This window comes from Sinohyriopsis cumingii, chromosome 10, assembly GCF_028554795.1.
Source record: "Sinohyriopsis cumingii isolate HCF-2022 chromosome 10, ASM2855479v2, whole genome shotgun sequence".
NCBI classification, from domain to species: domain Eukaryota; kingdom Metazoa; phylum Mollusca; class Bivalvia; order Unionida; family Unionidae; genus Sinohyriopsis; species Sinohyriopsis cumingii.
This window is the reverse complement of record NC_142970.1, coordinates 71,903,596-71,929,319: the sequence shown is the minus strand read 5'-3', so window position 1 is coordinate 71,929,319 and position 25,724 is coordinate 71,903,596. Positions and strand designations below refer to the sequence as shown.

The 25,724-nt window shown below is 35.5% G+C and overlaps 1 protein-coding gene across 1 annotated transcript in view; it reads right to left on the bottom strand.

The window, feature by feature from the left end:
- The window catches only part of LOC149790377 (uncharacterized), a 280,245-nt gene that overhangs the window by 195,156 nt on the left and 59,365 nt on the right, over positions 1-25,724 (bottom strand). The window contains exons 7-11 of the mRNA XM_089972426.1: positions 22,871-22,999; positions 19,958-20,236; positions 16,370-16,499; positions 4,274-4,481; positions 1,554-1,712 (exon numbers count right to left, since the gene is read on the bottom strand). Of these exons, the coding sequence (XP_089828552.1) occupies positions 1,554-1,712; positions 4,274-4,481; positions 16,370-16,499; positions 19,958-20,236; positions 22,871-22,999 (905 nt within the window). The remainder of the gene's footprint in view (positions 1-1,553; positions 1,713-4,273; positions 4,482-16,369; positions 16,500-19,957; positions 20,237-22,870; positions 23,000-25,724) is intronic.

The following is a 25,724-nucleotide window of genomic DNA, read 5'->3' as shown; positions in this document are numbered from 1 at the left end:
TAACAAATAATGATGTTTCTGTGGAAACATTAGGACTCCACTACTACTCCATAAGTTTAAAGACCTAACAAATAATGATGTTTCTGTGGAAACAATAGGACTCCATTACAACTCCATGAGTTTAAAGACCTAACAAATAATGTTTCTGTGGAAACAATAGGACTCCATTACTACTCCATGAGTTTAAAGACCTAACAAATAATGATGGTTCTGTGGAAACAATAGGACTCCATTACAACTCCATGAGTTTAAAGACCTAACAAATAATGATGTTTCTGTGGAAACAACAGGACTCCATTACAACTCCATGAGTTTAAAGACCTAACAAATAATGATGTTTCTGTGGAAACAATAGGACTCCATTACTACTCCATGAGTTTAAAGACCTAACAAATAATGATGGTTCTGTGAAAACAATAGGTCTCCATTACATAAATTCAGCAAGAGTACAATGAATGCCATGAAAGACAAACTGTACACCTGTACCAAGTTTGACAGTCCTCTATGTAAATAACTGAAAATTGTGTACAGAAGCCAGTTTTATTCTCTGCAACCAGAAAGACATTGACCTTTGACCTTTTGAACCAAACATTATCAGACTTCCTCCTTTCCCTAAGAGCAAGCCATCCACAAACTTTGGGCAAGGTCTATGATGAAGAACCAATGTTATTGTGCAGAAAACGATTTTCTTGTTTCAGTCAAGAACCCTGACCTTTGACCCTAAACTATAGCCCGTGTTCTAATACAAGTGCAAGCCATCCACCAAGTCTGAATGCTGGATGTCATGTAGAATTGAAGTTATTGAGATGAAACCATTTGTCTTCAGTCAGTGATGGTGACTTTTATTAAACATTTGGACTTTGAAATTGATAGGATTCTTCCTTACTTCATGTGCAAGCTATCCACATATCTGTGTAACTGTAGATAGCAAAGAATTCTATTTATCGTGTAGAAATCATTTTCAGTATTTCAGTCAGTGAGCTTGACCTTTGAACTTACAAGTCTGAAATCAGAAGAGTTCTTCCTTTCTCCACCAGTGCAAGTTATTCTCAAGTTTAACAACTGAAAGTGGTGGACAACTTAGGCTATAGTGCAGAAACCAAATTGAAAACAGATAGACAGATGGATGAACATGATTATATCATATACTGTGTTTTGTGGCAGCCCAAAAAATAAACATGGCTTTTTCACAAAATCATGAAATTTATACTTAAAAAAATGAATTCAAAGTAGCATGTAACATGGGTTTGGCAACAGATCCAATTTAATTAATAAAACATTTACTTTTGTCATTCCTACTTGAGTTGTATTCTTTGCTGTTGAGAACCAAATGTATTTGGATTTTACATTCAGTTCTTGTCTTTTTTGAAATAACAATACAAATATTTGTTACAATGGTGATAACAATCTTGTAATCAATGTCTAATTATTGATTTGATTGATTTAATTGTTTTAACTGATTTAATGTCACAAATGTTGGGTTTCCCAAGAATCTCATTTTCAGATCATAAAAACTACCATTTCATGCTAAAAATTTTATTTCGTAATCATACCCGTGACTCGGCACCATTTATGTCTGTAGGTCCTGCTATGAGGTTTCCCGTCATCAATTCATTTGAGCCTTTAGCAATCAAGGCAAACAACTCATACTGATACATTCCCACACCAGATAAGTCATCCAACCAACCACTCCATGTAATGGTCACCGGTTTCTGTGAAAGAAAATTTACCTTTATGAAACAACATACAAAGTAAACATTTCCTATTACAGCATAAAAAAACAATAAATGCAAATAATTAGAATCTTGTCATGTAACAAAGAGAGTTTAACCTGTAATTTATCTGTACATATAAAATCCCAAGCAAGATTTTCAAACAACCTAATCTCTTAAGAAGATCTGGTTAAAAATCCATCATTAAAAAATCATTTTCAAAAATGTTGCTATAAATTTTGACAAAAGACCTTCAAAATTATATACTGTTATGTAAACAAGGACTGAATTTTCTGTAAAATCAACATGTCTTGTAATTTGTTAAACCAGTCCCCAAACCTGTATAGATACAGGGGCTAGAATAGATTTTTAATATATAATACAAGGGATGACAATTTCTCATTTCAGCTCTGAGATTCAACAATTTGGACTACAAATTTGGATTGAAACGAATAGCAGTCCATTCTCTAATCCGGGTTTCCTCCAAATATTAATACCCCATTTTTCATATTTGAACATTCAAATTATGGTGTGAGGTAATTGCAATTGGATACTGAAAATTTGGAATTTGCAGCCACCTTGTGGTAGCGACATATGGTAGTACTTACCAGTGGGCCTAGAAAATTTAAACTTATGTTATATTGACTTATACCTGCAAGAAATAGGTAGAAAAGTTATTTCTATTCTCATAAAGGGCAAGTATTATAATCGTTATGTCTTTGTTCCACTGATAGACTAGACAAACCTATGGCATTGATGAAACCTGACCAGGTACTCGCCATTTGCATTACTAGTCACTTCACGAATCTCAAATGATGACACGGGAAGTTCATTAGTCATGTCCTATCAACAACAAACTCCATTTTAATGTTGTTGTAGAGAAATTCAATGATATTAAATGACAGTCAGATACTTTTTGTATAAACCAGCAATCTGGCCAGTCTGATTTATCAAGCAGAGAGCACATGTCAACATGGTAGTCCCACGATACAACAAAACTCCAGAAGTTGTTCTCGAAATATATAAATAAGGAAAACTTTGAGTTCTTTTGTTTTTGTGTTTTGATTATAACCAGTATATGACTTTCATTTAATTTTTTTTTTTTTTCTCTACAACATTTGAAAATGTGGGTTGCCAAACTTGTGTCCTCATGCGACTAGCAATGCAAATCGCGAGTACCAGCTCACATTTTATCAACTCTGATTTTAATACTCACAAAATCTGAGAAAATAAGTAACGTTCATAACCATTTCATGCGTGTATCACTCGATCTAGCAACATTTAAAATTTGCTAGGCCATCTGGTAAGCAGCTACGCTTTGCGAACACAATGTTTGCCTCTTGTGATGCTAGAGTGGTTTTCATAGCTTCCACGTAAGGAAAGATACGGATATCAAGCTAAAATTTTGAAAATTAAAGTCTACTAGACCAATCTACTCCACAGAGCATTTGGATTGACTCAGCATATATGTTTATTGCAAGCACCCAAATAATACATATTGTACCCTCTGAATATTCTGGTTAGAACTCAATTTAACTCATGATCAGTTTAGTTCCTGGGTTTTTCCCTGACTTTCATCAATATTTGCACTGTAATGATTGACAAGTACTAATGGATAACCATGTGTTTAAAAGTCACTGTAATGATTGACAAGTACTAATGGATATCATGGGCTATTCACTGTAATGACTGACAAGTACTAATGGATATCATGTGTTAGTCACTGTAATGACTGACAAGTACTAATGGATATCATGGGCTATTCACTGTAATGACAGACAAGTACTAATGGATATCATGTGTTAGTCACCATAATGATTGACAAGTACTAATGGATATCATGGGCTAGTCACTGTTATGTTTGATATGTACTAATGGATAACCATGGGTTAGACACTGTAATGATTGACAAGTACTAATGGATAACCATGGGTTAGACACTGTAATGTTTGACAAGTACTACTGGGGAATTACAGGTTAGACATTGTAATGCATGAAGGCTCCTTCAGAGGCTGAAAGATGCAGTGGGTCGCATCTAGAGTTTGAGGCCCCTAGGCCCTGGTTAAAGTAATTTAAATATAAATATAATATATATAATTTAAAATATAAAGATTTAGAAGACAACTAAGTATAAAAATTTATTATTTTCAGAATTGTTTATTTTTAAAAAAAAATGCTTTTTGACGTCCCTTATTATTTCCCCCCGAACCCCTCTCTGATTGGGCCTGAATGCAAAATAAGTGCCATGTATTGTACAACCATGGATCAATTACTGTAATGTACAAGTGCTACTTAACAACAATAGGTTACTGACATTAATGCTGAAAAATACTACTGTACAACCATCATGGGTCAATTACTGTAATGTACAAGTACTACTTAACAACAATAGGTTACTGACATTAACTCTGAAAAATACTACTGTACAACCATGGATTAGTCATTGCAATGCTTGACAAATACTAGTAGATAACAAAGGGTTAGTCACATTAATATTTGTAAGTACTATTGGACTACCATGGGTAAGTCAATGAAAATAAGTACTTTGCTTCAAAACTTACTACATCTACAAAGTCTGGAACATCTAGGGGCTGATCTGTACAACTGCCACTCAGTGTGCAATGATAGGGTTTAATGAAATCAAATCCTAGCTCATAAGTATATGTCAGGTCCTTTCCATTGAGGCTGTAGTGCTTCTTTGTATTAAAGTCATCTCGATCAATGTAATCTGTCCGTCCTCCATTCTTTGTCTTGGCCAAAAATTTGACCCTGAAGATAAAAAGTCAAAGGAATACAAATATACATGCTGTGTATTGCTTATGAGCTCTGAATATTTTGGTTTCAACTGCATGAAAGAAATTTATCCACAAAACTTCAACTGTTTTAATCTCCAAAGATGGCATTTAAAAGTGCTGGAAGCCTGCCTATACTTATCAAAACAGAATTTCTGTACCACAAGGAATTTGTCTTTTAAAGCAAAACAATCCTTCCCCATCTCCACCATAGTAGCATAATGTGACCATGAAAATACAAAACCCAGTCAACAGCCCCTATTGTTCTTAGGGTTAGAGTTTTCTTTCCTTAACTCTAACCCTAGCCCCATATCTGGTCTTAGGGTTAGGGTTTAATTTCCTTAACCCTTAATCAGGTCTTAGGAGCCACTCAAGGTATCTAAGTATCCAGTTTTCTCTGTTTGCTCAATGTTTTTTTTTTATAAATCTCTTGCTTACAAGCTAAATGGGATGGATGGATGAAGACAGCATAAAACCAATATGTCTCTTTCACTGGGGACAGGTCGAATATAAAAAGAAGCAAGCTGTTCGAAGGCACTGAAGCTCAGTTAAACACCTCACCAATACCAAACTGTCCCAGTTTCTAAGGATTTGTGCCATTTTGAAATACTATCCATAATTTGTTTCTTCATAATACAGATTCAGCATCATGAAAGCCAACTGAAAAAACAGATTGTCCTTTTTGGATTCCAATAAAAACAATTAGTCTAATTAATAATGGAATTTTGACATTGAGTCAAGAACTAGATGAAAGAGGTAATGCCAACAATTTGATAACAGAAGATTTTATTATCAATAAATAGATATATACAATTATCTGAAGAGTCAGTATTACACAAGACAAAGATAAATATACAAAATAACAACTGTAAGCAAAACCAATCAATCAAGAAATACAAGTTAATGGACTTTTTTACATTGTGTAATATATAGCATACACAATGTGTTGAACTAAAAGCATGATTTTAAAATCCCAAATGCCTCAACATGATCATGTTTAGAAAAAGATGATTTTGAGTAATCTTCACTCACGACCTCAATATATACCTCAGACACTTAACATGTATAAACAGTTAAAAAGGCACCACCTCAATATATACCTCAGACACTTACCATGTATAAACAGTTAAAAAGGCACCACCTCAATATATACCTCAGACACTTACCATGTATAAACAGTATATAAAAAACACCACTTCAATATATACCTGTGACACTTACCATGTATAAACAGTATATAAAAAGGCACCACCTCAATATATACCTGTGACACTTACCATGTATAAACAGTATATAAAAAACACCACTTCAATATATACCTGTGACACTTACCATGTATAAACAGTATATAACAAGGCACCACCTCAATATATACCTGTGACACTTACCATGTATAAACAGTTAAAAAGGCACCACCTCAATATATATCTGTGACACTTACCATGTATAAACAGTATATAAAAAACACCACTTCAATATATACCTGTGACACTTACCATGTATAAACAGTATATAAAAAGGCACCACCTCAATATATACCTGTGACACTTACCATGTATAAACAGTATATAAAAAACACCACTTCAATATATACTTGTGACACTTACCATGTATAAACAGTATATAAAAAGGCACCACCTCAATATATACCTGTGACACTTACCATGTATAAACAGTATATAAAAAACACCACTTCAATATATACCTGTGACACTTACCATGTATAAACAGTATAAAAAAAACAACACCAACTCAATATATACCTATAACATGTAACATGTATTTAACGGTAATAAAACATCACCACCTCAATATATGCATGTAACATGTATAAATGGTAAACTGTCTTGCTTAGAGTTCATATAAAATTATCATTGGGGGAGTTTATACATCAAATTCTCATAAAGGTAATTAAAATGCAAGGTGGTCAGGTATTATAAAACCACCACCATTTCAAGTATTACATAATTTGGCTGACTATGCCTAGAAGTATATCTTAAGTCCTTAAAGGTTGTTGTGGGATTAGCCGATAATGCTAATTTGCATATTTAAAGTTCATGGAGTGGAACAACCTGATTCATTTTAAGTTATAAATAAATCGAAGAGCTACTAGTTGTATTTCAAACAGCATGTTATTACAGGCCAATTTTAGAGTCATCTATATGAAATTATCATTGGTAAGTTTGTAAACAGCAGCAATGTTTCTCTGAAGTCAGATTCTACTCCATATATAAAATGCTAAGCATGAGTTTTCATTTATTGGAACAGTGTTTAAGTGTGATTCAGTTTCGAAAATGATTCAAGAAGTAATAAGCTACCAGCAAAAACAAGTAAAGCCCAGCAAGACTAAATTTCACAAATCCTGGTTGACAGAGTACAGCACGAACATTATATCGATATAAGATATAAGTCTGGAGTGTCAAAATGACAGGGATACCTGTAGTAACATCGGCACAAACCAGAACATATTTGACACACTGAAATGAACATTCACATTAACTCTTTTTATTATTATTTTTTATCTTAATCTTGTTAAAATACTGACAGTTTATTGATCCAGGATGATTCTAGCTATTCAATGAATTGATTAAAAGACAATAACAAGCACTCACTCATTTTTGCACAGTTGATTTGTGTTGATAAAGCATTAATGCCAATACTGGATAGAGACATTATTTATTGCTGTATTGCCTGTAAGGCCCCCATTAATCTTAAAAATATGATGTCCCCGACCTCTTTCCGCAATTAAATGGTCATTGCACATCAACACTGGAAGGCCTTTATGCCAGGATGTTTTCTCTAAGAGTCAGCCTCATTGTGCCTTGAGCAAGCGATATAAAAAATTAAAATCATGAAGTTGCTTTCTAGTAATGGCCACTTTTTCAGCCAGAACGCTTTCTTTTAAATTTTATTAAATTCTGTTAAGTGGTTTTTAAAAGGATGTAATTTAAAGGTTATAAATGATAAAACCATAGTTGTTGACAAATCAGCATTATTAGAACAAATTTAAAATACCTTTATTCCAGACTGCTGGCTTTAATTTGTTTGAATTTGCTGAGCAGTTTTTGAGATGAAGGTGTTTTTATGTGGTCTTTTTTATCTTAGTAATGATGGTCATCATCTGAACAAATCTGAAAGACCTCCATGACACTTTGCTTTCAAATTTCTGTTGAGCAGTTTCTGGGAATCAATTTCTTTTTTCTTCTACTATTAAGTACATGTACATAGATAATGAATGAAGGATCAGCATGATTTTAAAAAAAAATGAAAATGATCCATGCTGGGGTGATTGGTAAATTTGGTCCAATTCTATTCTATTCAAGATGCTTGCTGACATATTTGGCCAAAATGTTCATGAGCAGTGTTTGATGAGAAATTGTTAAAAATATATTTCTACTTTTAGTAATGGTGTCCTACATTTAGCTTGATAGTTTAATTCCCTCAAAGTTACATCAATCCATGTGCTAAACTACAAAACACGCTTGGTGAGAAATTGAAACTACATATTTGAACTAAGGTAATGTAAACCTGAACCTATGCATAACAGCAAAATTTTCAAGCCAATGCAGACAAATCAGAAAGCTGACATGGTTAAACTATGTTCCATCCTTATTCATTATTGATCACAAAAAAGCAGCTTGTTTCCTCTGAAAGCCAATCAAAAAGTTTGTTCCAAAATAAAAAGAAACCAAATTTGGAACATTTTTTTCCATTAATACTTAAATGATTATAATACATTATGAGAAAATGATGGGAACATCCAACTCCAACAGATCTGGTTCCTTTAAAACTAAGGATGACATTCACCAAATTTGTTTTAGTAAGAAATTTGCTACAAGGCTGGTTTGCTTGCCAATGTGACTGTCAGAGGAGAGTCACTCTGCTTGGATCAAAGATCAGTGCCAAATAACATCAATCATCATTTACTATTGCTGTGGATGTACATGCCCTTCCAGGAATATAACATGGATGGTTTGTCAAGGCATGCTATCATCAGTTACTACTGGTGTGGATGTGCATGCCCTTCCAGGGATATAACATGGAGGACTTGTCAAAGCATGCCATCATCAGTTACTATTGGTGTGGATGAGGATTCCCTTCCAGGGATATAACATGGAGGGTTTGTCAAGGCATGCCATCATCAGTTACTACTGGTGTAGATGTGCATGCCCTTCCAGGGATATAACATGGAGGGCTTGTCTTGCATGCCATCATCAGTTACTACTGGTGTAGATGTGCATGCCCTTCCAGGGATATAACATGGAGGACTTGTCAAAGCATGCCATCATCAGTTACTATTGGTGTGGATGAGGATTCCCTTCCAGGGATATAACATGGAGGGTTTGTCAAGGCATGCCATCATCAGTTACTATTGGTGTGGATGAGGATTCCCTTCCAGGGATATAACATGGAGGGTTTGTCAAGGCATGCCATCATCAGTTACTACTGGTGTAGATGTGCATGACCTTCCAGGGATATAACATGGAGGACTTGTCAAGGCATGCCGTCATCAGTTACTGCTGGTGTAGATGTGCATGCCCTTCCAGGGATGTAACATGGAGGACTTGTCAAGGCATGCCATCATCAGTTACTACTGGTGTAGATGTGCATGCCCTTCCAGGGATATAACATGGAGGACTTGTCAAGGCATGCCATCATCAGTTACTGCTGGTGTAGATGTGCATGCCCTTCCAGGGATATAACATGGAGGACTTGTCAAGGCATGCCATCATCAGTTACTGCTGGTGTAGATGTGCATTCCCTTCCAGGGATATAACATGGAGGACTTGTCAAGGCATGCCATCATCAGTTACTGCTGGTGTAGATGTGCATGCCCTTCCAGGGATATAACATGGAGGACTTGTCAAGTCATGCCATCATCAGTTACTGCTGGTGTGGATGTGCATGCCCTTCCAGGGATATAACATGGAGGACTTGTCAAGGCATGCCATCATCAGTTACTGCTGGTGTAGATGTGCATTCCCTTCCAGGGATATAACATGGAGGACTTGTCAAGTCATGCCATCATCAGTTACTAGTGGTGTAGATGTGCATGCCCTTCCAGAGATATAACATGGAGGGCTTGTCTTGCATGCTATCATCAGTTACTGCTTGTGTGGATGTGCATGCCCTTCCAGGGATATAACATGGAGGGCTTGTCAAGGCATGTCATCATCAATTACTACTGGTGTAGATGTGCATGCCCTTCCAGGGATATAATGTGGAAAGTTTGTAAAGGCATGCCCATCATCATGTAAGTAAAATAGAAGAAAGGTATTTCACTCCCCAAACTGTCTTCTTCAAAATCATTATCTTATCCCAACACATAGAAGAATAGGTAGAATGTGAATGGACATGCATCACATATCCTAGAGATGGTTCAGATAGAAAGGTGAATATATCTGCATCCCATATCCCAGAGATGGTCTGAATAGAAAGAAGGTGAATGTATCTGCATCCCTTATCCTAGAGATGGTCTGAATAGAAAGAAGCTGAATGTATCTGCATCCCTTATCCTGGAGATGATCTGAATAGAAAGAAGCTGAATGTATCTGCATCCCTTATCCTGGAGTTGGTCTGAATAGAAAGAAGCTGAATGTATCTGCATGCCTTTTCCTGGAATTGGTCTGAATAGAAAGAAGGTGAATGTATCTGCATCCTTTATCCTGGAGATGGTCTGAATAGAAAGAAGCTGAATGTATCTGCATGCCTTTTCCTGGAATTGGTCTGAATAGAAAGAAGGTGAATGTATCTGCATCCTTTATCCTGGAGATGGTCTGAATAGAAAGAAGGTGAATGTATCTGCATGCCTTTTCCTGGAATTGGTCTGAATAGAAAGAAGGTGAATGTATCTGCATCCCTTATCCTGGAAATGGTCTGAATAGAAAGAAGGTGAATGTATCTGCATCCTTTATCCTGGAGATGGTCTGAATAGAAAGAAGCTGAATGTATCTGCATGCCTTATACTGGAGTTGGTCTGAATAGAAAGAAGCTGAATGTATCTGCATCCCTTATCCTGGAAATGGTCTGAATAGAAAGAAGCTGAATGTATCTGCATGCCTTTTCCTGGAATTGGTCTGAATAGAAAGAAGGTGAATGTATCTGCATCCCTTATCCTGGAGATGGTCTGAATAGAAAGAAGGTGAATGTATCTGCATCCCATATCCTAGAGATGGTCTGAATAGAAAGAAGGTGAATGTATCTGCATGCCTTATCCTGGAGTTTGTCTGAATAGAATGAAGCTGAATGTATCTGCATCCCTTATCCTGGAGTTGGTCTGAACAGAAAGAAGCTGAATGTATCTGCATGCCTTTTCCTGGAGTTGGTCTGAATAGAAAGAAGCTGAATGTATCTGCATCCCTTATCCTGGAGTTGGTCTGAATAGAAAGAAGGTGAATGTATCTGCATCCCATATCCTAGAGATGGTCTGAATAGAAAGAAGGTGAATGTATCTGCATGCCTTTTCTTGGAGTTGGTCTGAATAGAAAGAAGCTGAATGCATCTGCATCCCTTATCCTGGAAATGGTCTGAATAGAAAGAAGCTGAATGTATCTGCATGCCTTTTCCTGGAGATGGTCTGAATAGAAAGAAGCTGAATGTATCTGCATCCCTTATCCTGGAGATGGTCTGAATAGAAAGAAGCTGAATGTATCTGCATCCCTTATCCTGGAGATGGTCTGAATAGAAAGAAGGTGAATGTATCTGCATCCCTTATACTGGAGATGGTCTGAATAGAAAGAAGGTGAATGTATCTGCATCCCTTATCCTGCAGATGGTCTGAATAGAAAGAAGGTGAATGTATCTGCATCCCTTAACCTGGAGATGGTATGAATGGCAGAAGGCAAATGGATCTGTTACCCTTATCCTGGAGTTGGTTTTATCAGAAAGAAGGTGAATGGATCTGCATCCCTTACCCCAGAGATGGTCCAAGCTCTGGTCTAATAACATTTGTGATGCAACTTTAAGTGCCTCATGAGTTTGTGGTTCATTCAGATTAATGAATGGACACAGTATACATAAAAGAGTTGCTTCTGTGAACCAGAGAGAGTAGAGTATGCCACATGTTATGAAACTGCTCAACGACCTGGGAATGAAGCTGAATGTGTTGTTGATATAGGTCCCACCAGGTCATACTGAACTCTTTAGGATGAGAAGCCTCTGTGGTAAATGATGAAGAATGTCATTTCTTTCCTCAAACCTATAATGTGAATAATGTTAGAGAAGAGTTGCACTCAGATCTTCATAGTGACTGTTCCCACTCGGTGTGCCTAAATGATCCTCATTATGACTGTCCCCACTCGGTGTGCCTAAATTATCCTCATCATGACTGTCCCCACACAGTGTGCCTAAATGATCCTCATCATAACTGTTCTGACTCGGTGTGCTTAAATGAAAAAGAAATTCATCTGATCTTGGCTTAGTTCTTTCTTTTAATAGCAGATAACCCAATGGATTCTGGAAATATTAAATTCCCTCCTCTGAACTCTAGTATCCCTCTTATTACTTCAGTCCACTTCAGAGCCTCGACATGGTGCTGTATATGCCACTGGCAAGCAGCATCAAAATAAGACAGCTGCTGCTTCATGATAAAAGACAAATGATTGGTCCTTAACAGGAGCTTGTTGTTAGCAATGAAAACTGGGTCCATAATGAAAGGAACCTAACATGGAAGAATGAGATGATCCTCAAGCCATGTCATTTAAAAAGACAAATGGGTTTAAGGAGGTTCAGAACTCTATGCCCAGGTGAATGAAATGCTGACATGGAATGTGATTAGAATAATATATATCTATAAGAAATCCAAAGTGAAGCAAGAGTAAATCATGAGATTGCAGGACTTGGAACAAAATCTTGCTCATCATTCTAGTAGTTTTACATTACTGACATGAGCCTGGTTCTGAAATGTGACATGATCCTGGGAAGACAGAGGGACTGCATGAGATTCACCCTGAAAGGGAGTGCTCTGAGCTGGTACATGGAATGTGACGTGATCCTGGGAAGACAGACGGACTGCATGAGATTCAGTCAGAAAGGGAGTCCCTGGGCTGGTACATGAAATATGACATGATCCTGGGAAGACAGAGGGACTGCGTGAGATTCAGTCTGAAAGTGCTCTGAGCTGGTACATGGAATGTGATATGATCCTGGGAAGACAGAGGGACTGCATGAGATTCAGTCAGAAAGGGAGTCCCTGGGCTGGTACATGAAATATGACGTGATCCTGGGAAGACAGAGGGACTGCGTGAGATTCAGTCTGAAAGGGAGTGCTCTGAGCTGGTACATGGAATGTGATATGATCCTGGGAAGACAGAGGGACTGCGTGAGATTCAGTCTGAAAGGGAGTGCCTTGAGCTGGTACATGGAATGTGACATGATCCTGGGAAGACAGAGGGACTGCATAAGATTCAGTTTGAAAGGGAGTCCCTGGGCTGGTACATGAAATATGACATGATCCTGGGAAGACAACGGGACTGCATGAGATTTAGCCTGAAAGGGATTGCCCTAATCTGGTATATGGAATGTGACATGATCCTGGGAAGACAGAGGGACTGCATGAGATTCAGTCTGAAAGGGAGTCCCTGAGCTGGTACATGGAATGTGATATGATCCTGGGAAGACAGAGGGACTGCATGAGATTCAGTCTGAAAGGGAGATCCCTGAGCTGGTACATGGAATGTGACATGATGCTGGGAAGACAGAGGGACTGCATGAGATTCAGTCTGAAAGGGAGTGCCCTGAGCTGGTACATGGTTTACCTGTTCATGATCCAAAGAAATTTCCATGAAGACCTCTTAAAGAGAATTTGATTGTGTGCATGCTCAATGCAAAATATCCCTTTTGAATGGTGCCAAGAAATAATCCTGGTATTCCCATTCTGAACTCTGGTACCTGAATGTGTTGGTAAAGAGAGCTTAGATCTATGACCAGTCAGGGTGCGCATTTGGCTTAGGAAACTAGAAAATGTCTAAAATAAAATCTTAATGAATTTGCATGTTGTAAACAATTTCTACCTTCTTTTTCATGAATACAGAGTTTATTCCTGCTGATAAACACCAGCTTTGTACCAAACATACTGAAAACTGCCAAGGTGATACCAATATCACAAACCAATGCAAAACATGATATGAACAAATTACTGGTCAACTTCCATATTCCTTAACTATTTCAAAACTGCTTGAAAAACATGTATTGTTTCCCTTACGATTTTACTTATCAATCATGAACTTCTGCATGAAAATCAATCTGGGCTTGGATGAAGTCATACAAATTAAATGACTTCAGGGTCAATTCCACGCAGACACAATTATGCAATATGGAGATCCAAATGAGGTCAAAGGTCAATCCAGAGTCCTCTGTAAATCCTGCTATAAATGAGATCTTACCATTTAATATAGGTCAAACAATATCCTCAACAGACTTGTATGCTGATGCTACCATGTTGTCCAATGCAAAAAATTCCAAGTCTGACTTCAAAATCAAAACTTCACAAAACTTTTCATAATCTTATCATGGGATAGCAATAACAACTGTAAAACTAAGGTGCTTCTTGTATTCACTGTTCATATTTAATCAAACAACTGCCAATGAAAAAGTCCCTCATAAAAAGCTCCTCATTAAAAAGTCCTCACAGAAAGGTCCTCATTAAAAGTCCCTCATAATAATAGTGTCAAATTACCAATGGTTACACATGACAAAATACTTGGAGATTTATTTATACTATAACCTAAGACGGTGTCAACATGTTACTCACACCACAAAGAATGTATACTAATACTAATGACTCCTAAAAAAGACTAAATTTGTATGTCCCAGTAAAACACAAAATTGCTTTTCATAAATTTACACCATCAGATCTACCAACTAAATAAGAATTGAATCCAGGACCTGAGTTTCAAAGGGCATTTTCGAGGTGAATTATAACATCATATATGTCCTCTTTCAAACTGGACCTAATGAACATAAATTCCAGTGTATGGTATATTCCATTCTGTAGTGGAGTTTACATTTAAACGTTTTCTCAGGCAAATGTTCATTGGCCAAATTATGTTTTCTGTTCAAACATGCATCCATTATAATAAAGCTGACAACAGACCAAATTAAACATGTTCAAATCAATTCCACAACTGGGTCTGTTGATATCAGAAATGAAGACTAATTTCTGAAAAAAGCAGACAATAATGCACGAATGTGAGAAATAAGGCCAATTACTAATTGTGAAGAATTTTTTTTTAAGTACAATGAATCAGTAATTCATTTGTTATTACATTTATAGACTGAATATGAATTTGAGTAACCCACATTTGGCTTGTGCATGCCAGCTTTGTCAAGGTAATGCCTAAATTAAGCAATGATGATTCCATTAATGACTGATAAATATTTTCATTAGCAAAGACTACTGAAAGTTTGCATGATTCAATATTGTTAATACATGTATATACAAAGTTTAATTATATTGAAATAACTTTGCTTTAAATAGACATTTGCCCTTTTGCATTATGGTTGCAATGAAGGTCAAGCCAAAACTGAAGGTCAAGTCAAAAATGAAAGAGATTTATGGGGTTATTAAAATATTTTTTTATGGTGGGATAGAAAGACAAGAAGAAATGGTGGGATAGAAAGACAAGAAGAAATGGTGGGATAGAAAGACAAGAAGAAATGGTGGGATAGAAAGACTAGAAAAAATGGTGGGATAAAAAGACAAGAAGAAATGGTGGGATAGAAAGACTAGAAAAAATGGTGGGATAGAAAGAGAAGAAGAAATGGTGGGATAGAAAGACTAGAAAAAAAGCCTGGTGTAACTATACTACTCACTAATTAGAATAAGTAACAACAAAAAACTAACACAATTTCAGCTGTATAAATCTCTTAATAATAACAAAAACATGCGACAATACAGGAATATTAAATTCTCCTTAATCTAATATCATAGTAATAAATCTAAAAAAAACTTACAGTGAATGTCCAAATGAATTATTCCAGAATGAATATATTTATAAGTAATATTCAGGTTCTGACAAATAAAATAAATATTGACCTGCAATATTGGGAAATATTGGACAAATAATCCAAAATATTAAAGTGGTCCTTTTTGACCCAGGCTATTTCCTCCATGGTCCTTTTTGACCTGTTACCAGCCTTTCGAGACCAAGCCTTTTTTAACTGCCTTTTTCGTATTGGTCCTTTTTGACCTGACACCATAGGATTTTACAGAAAGACAGAATTTGATAAAAATATATAAAAAATTACTCCCCAAACCTGCAATGTGCAAAAAATACATTTTTTTCTTTTAAAAAATGTCTGGCCATGTGATAATTCAGAACCTGTTCTGCCTTGTATTGATTATTACAATAAACATTTATGGACATTGTTCTGAAACAGCCTGCAGAAGTACATTATATGAATCAGCAATACATTTTAAAGACAATTAATCCTTTGAAGATACTCACTACTAAAGAAAGAATATTTCTCAAAAAGATAATGTTAACAGTTTAAAAAATTCCTCAGCTTCCCTAATTTGTTCAGTATTGTCTATGCAGGTGTAAATATTTACTTTGCCAGACAGAAACAGAAAGTGATTGAGAAAATGCAGAAAAAGACTACGGTAGTGTACTTAAGTGAGTAATTTTACTCAGTAAATTTTGTATGTAGCTGAAGACCTCAAGGAAGGTTACTTGTCCCAAACTGTTGCCCTTTATAAATAAGACATTATTATGCTCATTATTATTATTATTGTTATGCAAAATACACACAATGCCATGAGAGATAAAGTGCACAAATTTGCTGTGTCCAGTTAGTATTCTGTCACTATGTTGAAATGGAAGACCCAACACATGGTTTGACATAATTAAGTATTGCTTCACCCACCTGTCACCATGCTGAAATGGCAAACTCCACTGCATGAGGTCAAAACTTCTTTGGCATCTGTAGTTTGTACTTTGGGGTGATTCTTCTGAAGCACCTTGACAATTCCATGTTAATTCACTGGAGACTCCACCTACAAATTTGTAAGGCAAGAAATTCTATATCTGAAATAAATGATAATGTGACATGATAACAAGTACAATTATGCTGTTTTCCTCTGAGCTGAACCATTGTACCTTTTCACATACTAGTATTCAAAAGCACTTTAACCTCCTATGGGGTCTGGGATGTCAAATCCCACCATTGGATCAGCTTGGTCAGATGCTGTAAGGCACTTTAATCCATCTGCCACAACACCAAAACACTACTAGAGCTGATGTGCTGTAAAACACCACACAACAAAACACCTTAAACATCAGCAAAGGTGCAAAAAAGGATTCCTTTTAAAGGACTGATGCTTTCCTGGCCTAAAAGAATTTCCAGGAATCCATACAAAAAAAATCTATTTCTTCTGAAATGTTATTTTTTTTAGCTTATATACGTACTCAAACAATCTCAAATACTCTTGAAAACTCCAACACAAAAAAATTTGATAACAAATATATTTATTTATGTATTAACATGTTCGCAAGATACCCGTAAGTGCAGAACAAAATTCAGTGTCATGGCTTTTTACCTTGAACTTGATGTCATAGACAGAAGATTGACAAATTAGTCTCACACTCTGTCTAGATTTACCCACATGCCAAGTTTGTTCAAAACAAAAGTTTTTAGTTTCATTAGAAGGAAAAAACACAACTTATTGAATCATCATAATTCAAGGTAAGTTTTCAGATATATCCACAAACTGAGTTTGACAAAAATCCATTCATGTCTGTTTGTACTATCATGCTTACAAGCCCATACTGCTAAAAACCTGAGTCAGAACCATTGACCATCAAATGAATATCTACGTGCTTGTATCAACCTGTTCATTAGAATGCATCTTAAGTCAGGTCAATTTGTGTACATACATGTACTCTGAGATCATAGACTCAATAAAGAAAAATAAAAAGAAAGGGATGACCTATCTCAAAAATGAGATCAATTAATTCCAGTTTTTAAATGCCTTTACACAAGGGCAGCCATGATAATGGTCAGATATGCACCATTTGTATTCAGAACCAATTACATATTTGTAAGAAGTGTTTAAGTGAAATTCTCTTATAACACCACACTTATTTTGAAAGAAGTGATAACAAGATTTTCATGAAGGCTACTAAAGTATCATTCTAAAGATCAGATGTGAATCATTTTTATATAGCTACATATTGCTCGTGTTTTAGGGTAACCCCCATTTTGATACAACCATTTGTGTTTTAAGGAAAACCCCATTCTGATACAACAATTTGTGTTTTAGGGAAAAGCACATTTTGAGGCAACCATTTGTGTTGTAGGTAAAACCCCATTCTGATACAAAAATTTGTGTTTTAGGGAAAAGCACATTTTGAGGCAACCATTTGTGTTTTAAGGAAAACCCCATTCTGATACAACAATTTGTGTTTTAGGGAAAAGCACATTTTGAGGCAACCATTTGTGTTGTAGGGAAAACCCCATTCTGATACAACAATTTGTGTTTTAGGGAAAAGCACATTTTGAGGCAACCATTTGTGTTGTAGGGAAAACCCCATTCTGATACAACAATTTGTGTTTTAGGGAAAAACCCATTCTGTTACAACCATGTGTTTTAGGAAAATTAGGGAAAACCTGATCTTGAAACAACCATTTGTGATTTAGTGAAATTTAAGATCCCATTTTGATATAACCATTTGTATTTTTGGGAAAACCACATTCTGATACAATCATTTGTGTTTTAGGAGAAAAAAAATGCTTTGATACAATCATTTGTGCAAAAGGAGCCATATAAAGATTTTCATGATAGCCATTATGGCAGCCAATTAGACATTGAATAGCAGCATTTTAACATCGGAAACAACTACTAATTGCAAGAGAGGAAAAATGTGAAGACAACCATCCTATTAACCAAGAATTTTCACAATAAACACAACGACAACAAGAACAGCAACAATCCTAGATTTGCTAAGGCATGCCTGGTCATAGGTATTGATTCACTGTCCCATCTAACTCTTTGTCTCCAAATCAATAGTGAGGAAGGACCTGCTTTAGTAGAAACTTGGATTTGGGTCTGCTATCATAAGTATTCAAAATGTACCAAATTAACAAACTAATTGGCAAAACTGCCATGAGTATTTGCTTGGAAGTGGGAGTACAACTGCAAATTATGCAGCTTGTTAGGAGTTATCAGTAGAACAAGCAACACATACCCTGATCTGCTGGCACATTATTTGATGGCAGATCTGGGTCTATGCAGTTTGCTAGGATTGGTCAGTAGAACAAGCAACATAGACCCTGATATGTTGGTGCAAAATGCAATAGTAGATCATGGTCTGTGTTATTTGCAGTTAGACAGAGCTTATTAGTGAACATATGTTATGTAAATTAAAATTCAAAGCAAGAACAAAGCATACAACTTTGATGGCTTGCCACCACAGTCAGCCTTATATTTCACATTATTATCTATTTTCAAACTTTAATGTCCTTCATTTCTCTTTACTGCTCCAGTGGCCTAGTGGTTAGAGCATCCGCCTCAGATGCAGGATTGAACCCTGGCTAAGTCATACCAAAGACTTACAAAAATGTTACTAACAGCTGCCGCGCATGGCGCTCAGCATTAAGAGGTTAGTGTTAGGACTGGTCGGCCTGGTATCAGGATAATGTGACTGGGTGGGACATCATGCTACATGTCTGCGGCATGATGCCCCAGTACTACACATCACTACAAACTGTCACACTACAGACATTGTAGCGATATCACTGATTTTTTTTTAAAGCTACGTAAAAAAATTAATTCCACACACAAAAAACTCATCATAATCCAGAAACTTTAACAAAATCATGTTCAATATATAGTGTAGTCTTTTTAACACAATATTAACTTTCATCAAAAACTATAAATGTATTAAAACTGTCACTAAAATTGAACATTTTGCATGGGTATTTCTCACTCTTCCTTTTTTACCCTTTCCAAAGGACCAATGGGTAGAGAGCCATAAGTAATATTAATCTTCTCTTGCACCTGGTTACTATATAAAAAGTATATACAGTACAAGTGGAGTGAACTTCAGCCTAAATCATTAGGAGCAGACAGAGACATTTAGACAGAGTATGTCACAATACCCCCACCCACCTGATTTCCATATCTGGTGTAATACCCATAATATGCATTTACAAACAATTCCAAATGAGTTAGTTCCCTTTATCTATGATTAAGGGGGGCATCTCCAATATGAAAAGTTCATTATACAACATGAAGATAATCTAAAATAACTTTTCCTTATAGCAACCAAGTCATGCTGGGATAAAAACCTGTTTGCATGGTAAAGAATATATTTTTTATATCTTTGATACAGTGTGCTTAATAAAACAAGTCCATGAGTTACAGTATTTTATGATAAAGAACATTAGAATATTACTATGTATCAAGAAATTTTTAGTGCAAACTTTAAGTAAACAATTCGAGTTAATACTCACCTCTTTCCAATGTTAATGAGATATAGCCATAGATAATTCCAAATTGGAACTTGTCAATATAAGATGGTTTTTCTGGAACAGTTCCAACTTCTGGTCTAAGCTGGAACAAAGCTGCAAAATAGGTCTCAGCTCTGGTGTAACCTCCAAAATTTGTCCACACTGTGTCTTTAAAATCCGGATTCAGATCAGTGGGAAGTGGTGGGAATTTGATGACATTTGTTGTTCCCTCACCAACTCTGAAGGTTGCCATGTTGTCTGTGATGATGGGTTTATCCTCAACTAATTTTGCAAACAGAAAATTATGTATAATTTACTTAATTTAATCATTAACAATGGATTGTATAAAAAATCATGGCATCATATGAACAAGAATTCTAAAGAACTAAATCTTATGCTCCACCACCGGGTAACATATACCAAACAGTCGCTGAAACCCTGAAAAATGGATCAGTTTGACCTACTTCTGCCATGATGGATGAAAAGTATAACTAGTGCCAAAACATTCACATGAAATCATCTTATAGCAATCTTAACCCTGCTGACAACATTCATGACAATTTTTAAAAGTATTTGTAACATTAATAACAAATAAGGTAATTAATTAGTTTAATTAATTAGTCCAGCATCAATGGGAAGTGATACCAATTAGTTTAATTAATTAGTCCATCATCAATGGGAAGTGATACCTCTATCTACCAATCCTAAGTTGCATGTAAGATATATCAACTCATTTTAATGGTACAGGTTATGGATTTCAAAAGCAAAGAACATAAAATGCCATTAGGAATCATGACAGCATACAAATGAAGCTTCATACATGTACAAGCTGTCTCAGGCTATCAAACAAAGGACCAGAAAGGTGAAAAGTTAAAGAAATTACCACTGTATTAATTGGGACATGCTTAAGTATTCTCAATAGCAAAATATTAGCAAGCATTATAATTTTGCAAAACCTCAGAAAGAGAACTAGATATTTTGCTGAACTTAATTCATGCAAAACTTTGTGAAGAAAGAATCATAAAACATGAATGAACTGAATACCAATGACAACTGGCATGGACTATTAAATTATGGAGATTCCTAGAAGTTTGTAAGACAGTTTGCAATAACCACCTTTTCTTAAACAATATAATACACTTGGGATGTTTGAGAAGATGGACACGTGAGTGTTGAACAAAACGAAGAACTTAGAATAAGTGAGAAGATATACCTGTGGGTGTCAAATAATATGATTCACTTAGGAAAGAAGTTAGACCTGTGGGTGTTTAATAATATAAACTTTGGATGAGTCATATGGTTTGTCTTTTTTACCTTACTATACTTTTGTCACAGGATACACTCTAAAAGGTTATATGCCAGAGGGGTGGTTTTCCCACTCAGGGTACTTTCACACACAAACTCACCAGTGCTAAGAAAGATGTATGTCATCAAAAAACTGATGTTGAAGTTTCAGAAATTGCCTAATAGGTTAGGAACTTCTAACTACACAGAAAAATTGAAACCTGAAACTTTAATAGGTGTTGATGCAGATGTCGATAATGCCAGAATGAGCAACTCCTATATCTCACCTTAAACAGACAAGATAATAATACTAATCACATATTATTGTGATTAAACCGTGTCAAACTCCTCTATGTTAGTCATCATTAATACACAACTCCCTCACTATAAAACTCCTTTATGTTAGTCAATAATAAGACAGAACTCTCTCGCTATAAAACGCCTTTATGTTAGTCAATAATAATACAGAACTCCCTCACTATAAAACTCCTTTATGTTAGTCAATGTTAATACAGAACTCCCCCACTATAAAACTCTTCTATATTAGTCATTATTAACAGAAAACTCTCTCACTATAAAACTCCTTTATGTTAGCAAATATTAATACCCTCACTATAGAACTCCTCTTGTTAGTCATTATTATTACAGAACTCTCTCACTATAAAACTCCTTTATGTTAGTCATTATTAATACAGAGCTCTGTCTCACTATAAAATTCCTTTATGTTAGTAATTATTAATACAAAACTCCCTTTCTATAAAACTCCTTTATGTTAGTCATCATTAATACCTCACTGCGAAACTTCTCTATATGTTAGTCATTATTAATACCCTAGCTATAAACTCTTTTATTAGTCAATGTTATTACTAAACTCTCTCACAATAAAACTCCTTTGTGTTAGTCACTATTAATACCCTTACTATAAAACCCTATTGTGGTAGTCATTATTAATACAGAACTCCCCTCACTATGTTGCTGTTCATGACAACCACAAAAACTGGACCATGCTGTATGTGAGATTACCTTTAAGTATTTTTAACATTAAACAATGACTGCTACCTCCCTTATAAAAGTTCATGTCCTATCTTAGGTACTTTATAATGAGGGAGTTCAGTAACTGTATTTGTTATAGACAATCCCTCAAGCAAACATTTCATTGTAGCAAAACTTAAGTAAGCAGATATTTCCATACTGGATTCAAATGAATTACATACAGTTTTCACAATGATATTTTCATAATGCATTGATATAAGTTACACATTGTGTTCACAATGATATTTCTATACTGGATTCATATGAGTTGCATAATGTTGTCACAATGATATTTTCATACTGGATTGATATAAGTTACATACTGTGTTCACAATGATATTTCCATACTGGATTCATTACATACTGTTGTCACAATGATATTTTCATACTGGATTGATATAAGTTACATACTGTTTTCACAATGATATTTCCATACTGGATTGATATGAGTTGCATAATGTTGTCACATTGATATTTTTATTCTGGATTCATATGAGTTATATATATTTTTTTCACAATATTTCCATCCCAGAGTTAGATGAGTTACATACTGTTTTGACAAAGATATTTCCAGCCTGGATTCAGATGAGTTATACATACTGTTTTCACAATGATCTCCACTGAACCCTGCAATACACTGACAACTAGAAAGGAGTCCATTCCCTTTTTGCAGTCCACTACAAGTTCCTGGGTAACACCGCTTTCCTGTCGACCGCCATGAGCACACCTCTGAAAATTAATGTAAACAATTGCACAGAAATAAACATCAAAATAGATGAGGATGAGAAAACAAAACCTCAATAATTTTAAAACCTGACGTATGCGCTTCTTTTTTTGAGAAGGTTATGTATCCATCAATAAACTCATTAAAATTATTTTCCAGTTATCTTATTTCCTGATCATCCGAAATTTTGGATATAGATGTACATGACAAGCATATTATGTTTGCACCTTATCACTTTGCTCACACAGACACATAAATGAAAACACACATATATGCATGCATATCCTAACAAGCATGGATCATCAAGGATCTCTTCTACACAGTATGTATCATCAAAGATCTAATCTACAAAGTATGGATCATCATGGATCATCAAGGGTTCCATATACAAATTATGGATCATCAAGGGTCTAATCTATTAAGTATGGATCATCAAGGGTCTAATCTATTAAGTATGGATCATCAAGGGTCTAATCTATTAAGTATGAATCATCAAGGGTCTAATCTATTAAGTATGAATCATCAAGCATCTGATCTACAAAGTATGGATCATCAAGGATCTCTTCTACACAGTATACATCATCAAAGGTCTAATCTACAAAGTATGGATCATCAAAGGTCTAATCTATTAAGTATGAATCATCAAGGGTCTAATCTATTAAGTATGGATCATCAAGGGTCTAATCTATTAAGTATGGATCATCAATGGTCTAAACTATTAAGCATGGATCATCAAAGGTCTAATCTATTAAGTATGGATCATCAAGGGTCTCATCTACAAATTATGGATCATCAAATGTCTAATTTATTAAGTATGGATCATCAAGGGTCTAATGTATTAAGTAAGGATCATCAATGGTCTAATCTATTAAGTATGGATCATCAATGGTCTAATCTATTAAGTATGGATCATCAAGGGTCTCATCTACAAATTATGGATCATCAAGGGTCTAATCTATTAAGTATGGATCATCCAGGGTCTAATCTATTAAGTATGGATCATCAAGGGTCTAATCTATTAAGTATGGATCATCATGGGTCTAATCTATTAAGTATGGATCATCAAGGGTCTAATCTATTAAGTATGGATCATCAAGGGTCTAATCCATTAAGTAAGGATCATCATGGCTCATCAAGGGTTCCATATACAAATTATGGATCATCAAGCGTCTAATCTATCGAGTATGAATCATCAAGGGTCTAATCTATTAAGTATGGATCATCAATGGTCTAATCTATTAAGTATGATTCATCATTGATCATCAAGCATCTGATCTACAAAGTATGGGTCATAACTGATCATCAAGGGTCTAATCTACAAAGTATGCATCATCAAAGGTCTAATCTACAAAGTATGGATCATCAAAGGTCTAATCTATTAAGCATGGATCATCATGGATCTAATCTATTAAGTATGGATCCTCATGGATCATCAAGCATCTGCTCTACAAAGTATGGGTCATAACTGATCATCAAGGGTCTCATGAACAAAGTATGGATCATCATGGATCATCAAGCATCTGATCTACAAAGTATGGGTCATAATCGATCATCAAGGGTCTCATGAGCAAAATATGGATCATCAAGGGTCTAATCTATTAAGTATGAATCATCATTGATCATCAAGCATCTGATCTACAAAGTATGGGTCATAATCAATCATCAAGGGTCTCATCTACAAAGTATGGATCATCAAGGGTCTCATCTACAAAGTATGGATCATCAAGGGTCTAATCTATTAGGTATGGATCATCAATGGCCTAATCTATTAAGCATGGATCATCAAGGGTCTAATCTATTAAGTATGGATCATCAAGGGTCTCATCTACAAAGTATGGATCATCAAGGGTCTAATCTATTAAGTATGAATCATCATTGATCATCAAGCATCTGATCTACAAAGTATGGGTCATAATCAATCATCAAGGGTCTCATCTACAAAGTATGGATCATCAAGGGTCTCATCTACAAAGTATGGATCATCAAGGGTCTAATCTATTAGGTATGGATCATCAATGGCCTAATCTATTAAGTATGGATCATCAAGGGTCTAATCTATTAAGTATGAATCATCAAGGGTCTAATCTATTAAGTATGAATCATCATTGATCATCAAGCATCTGATCTACAAAGTATGGGTCATAATCAATCATCAAGGGTCTCATGAGCAAAGTATGGATCATCAAGGGTCTCATCTACAAAGTATGGATCATCAAGAGTCTCATCTACAAAGTATGGATCATCAAGGGTCTCATCTACAAAGTATGGATCATCAAGAGTCTCATCTACAAAGTATGGATCATCAAAGGTCTAACCTATTAAGCATGGATCATCAAGGGTCTAATCTATTAAGTATGGATCATCAAGGGTCTAATCTATTAAGCATGGATCATCAAGGGTCTAATCTATTAAGTATGAATCATCATTGATCATCAAGCATCTGATCTACAAAGTACGGGTCATAATCGATCATCAAGGGTCTCATCTACAAAGTATGGATCATCAAGGGTCTAATCTATGAAGTATGAATCATCATTGATTATCAAGCATCTGACCTACAAAGTATGGATCATAATGGATCATCAAGGGTCTAATCTACAAAATATGGATCATCAAGGGTTCCATCTACAAAGTATGGATCATCAATGTTCTAATCTATTAAGTATGGATCATCAATGGTCTAATATATTAAGCATGGATCATCACTGATCTACAAAGTATGGGTCATAA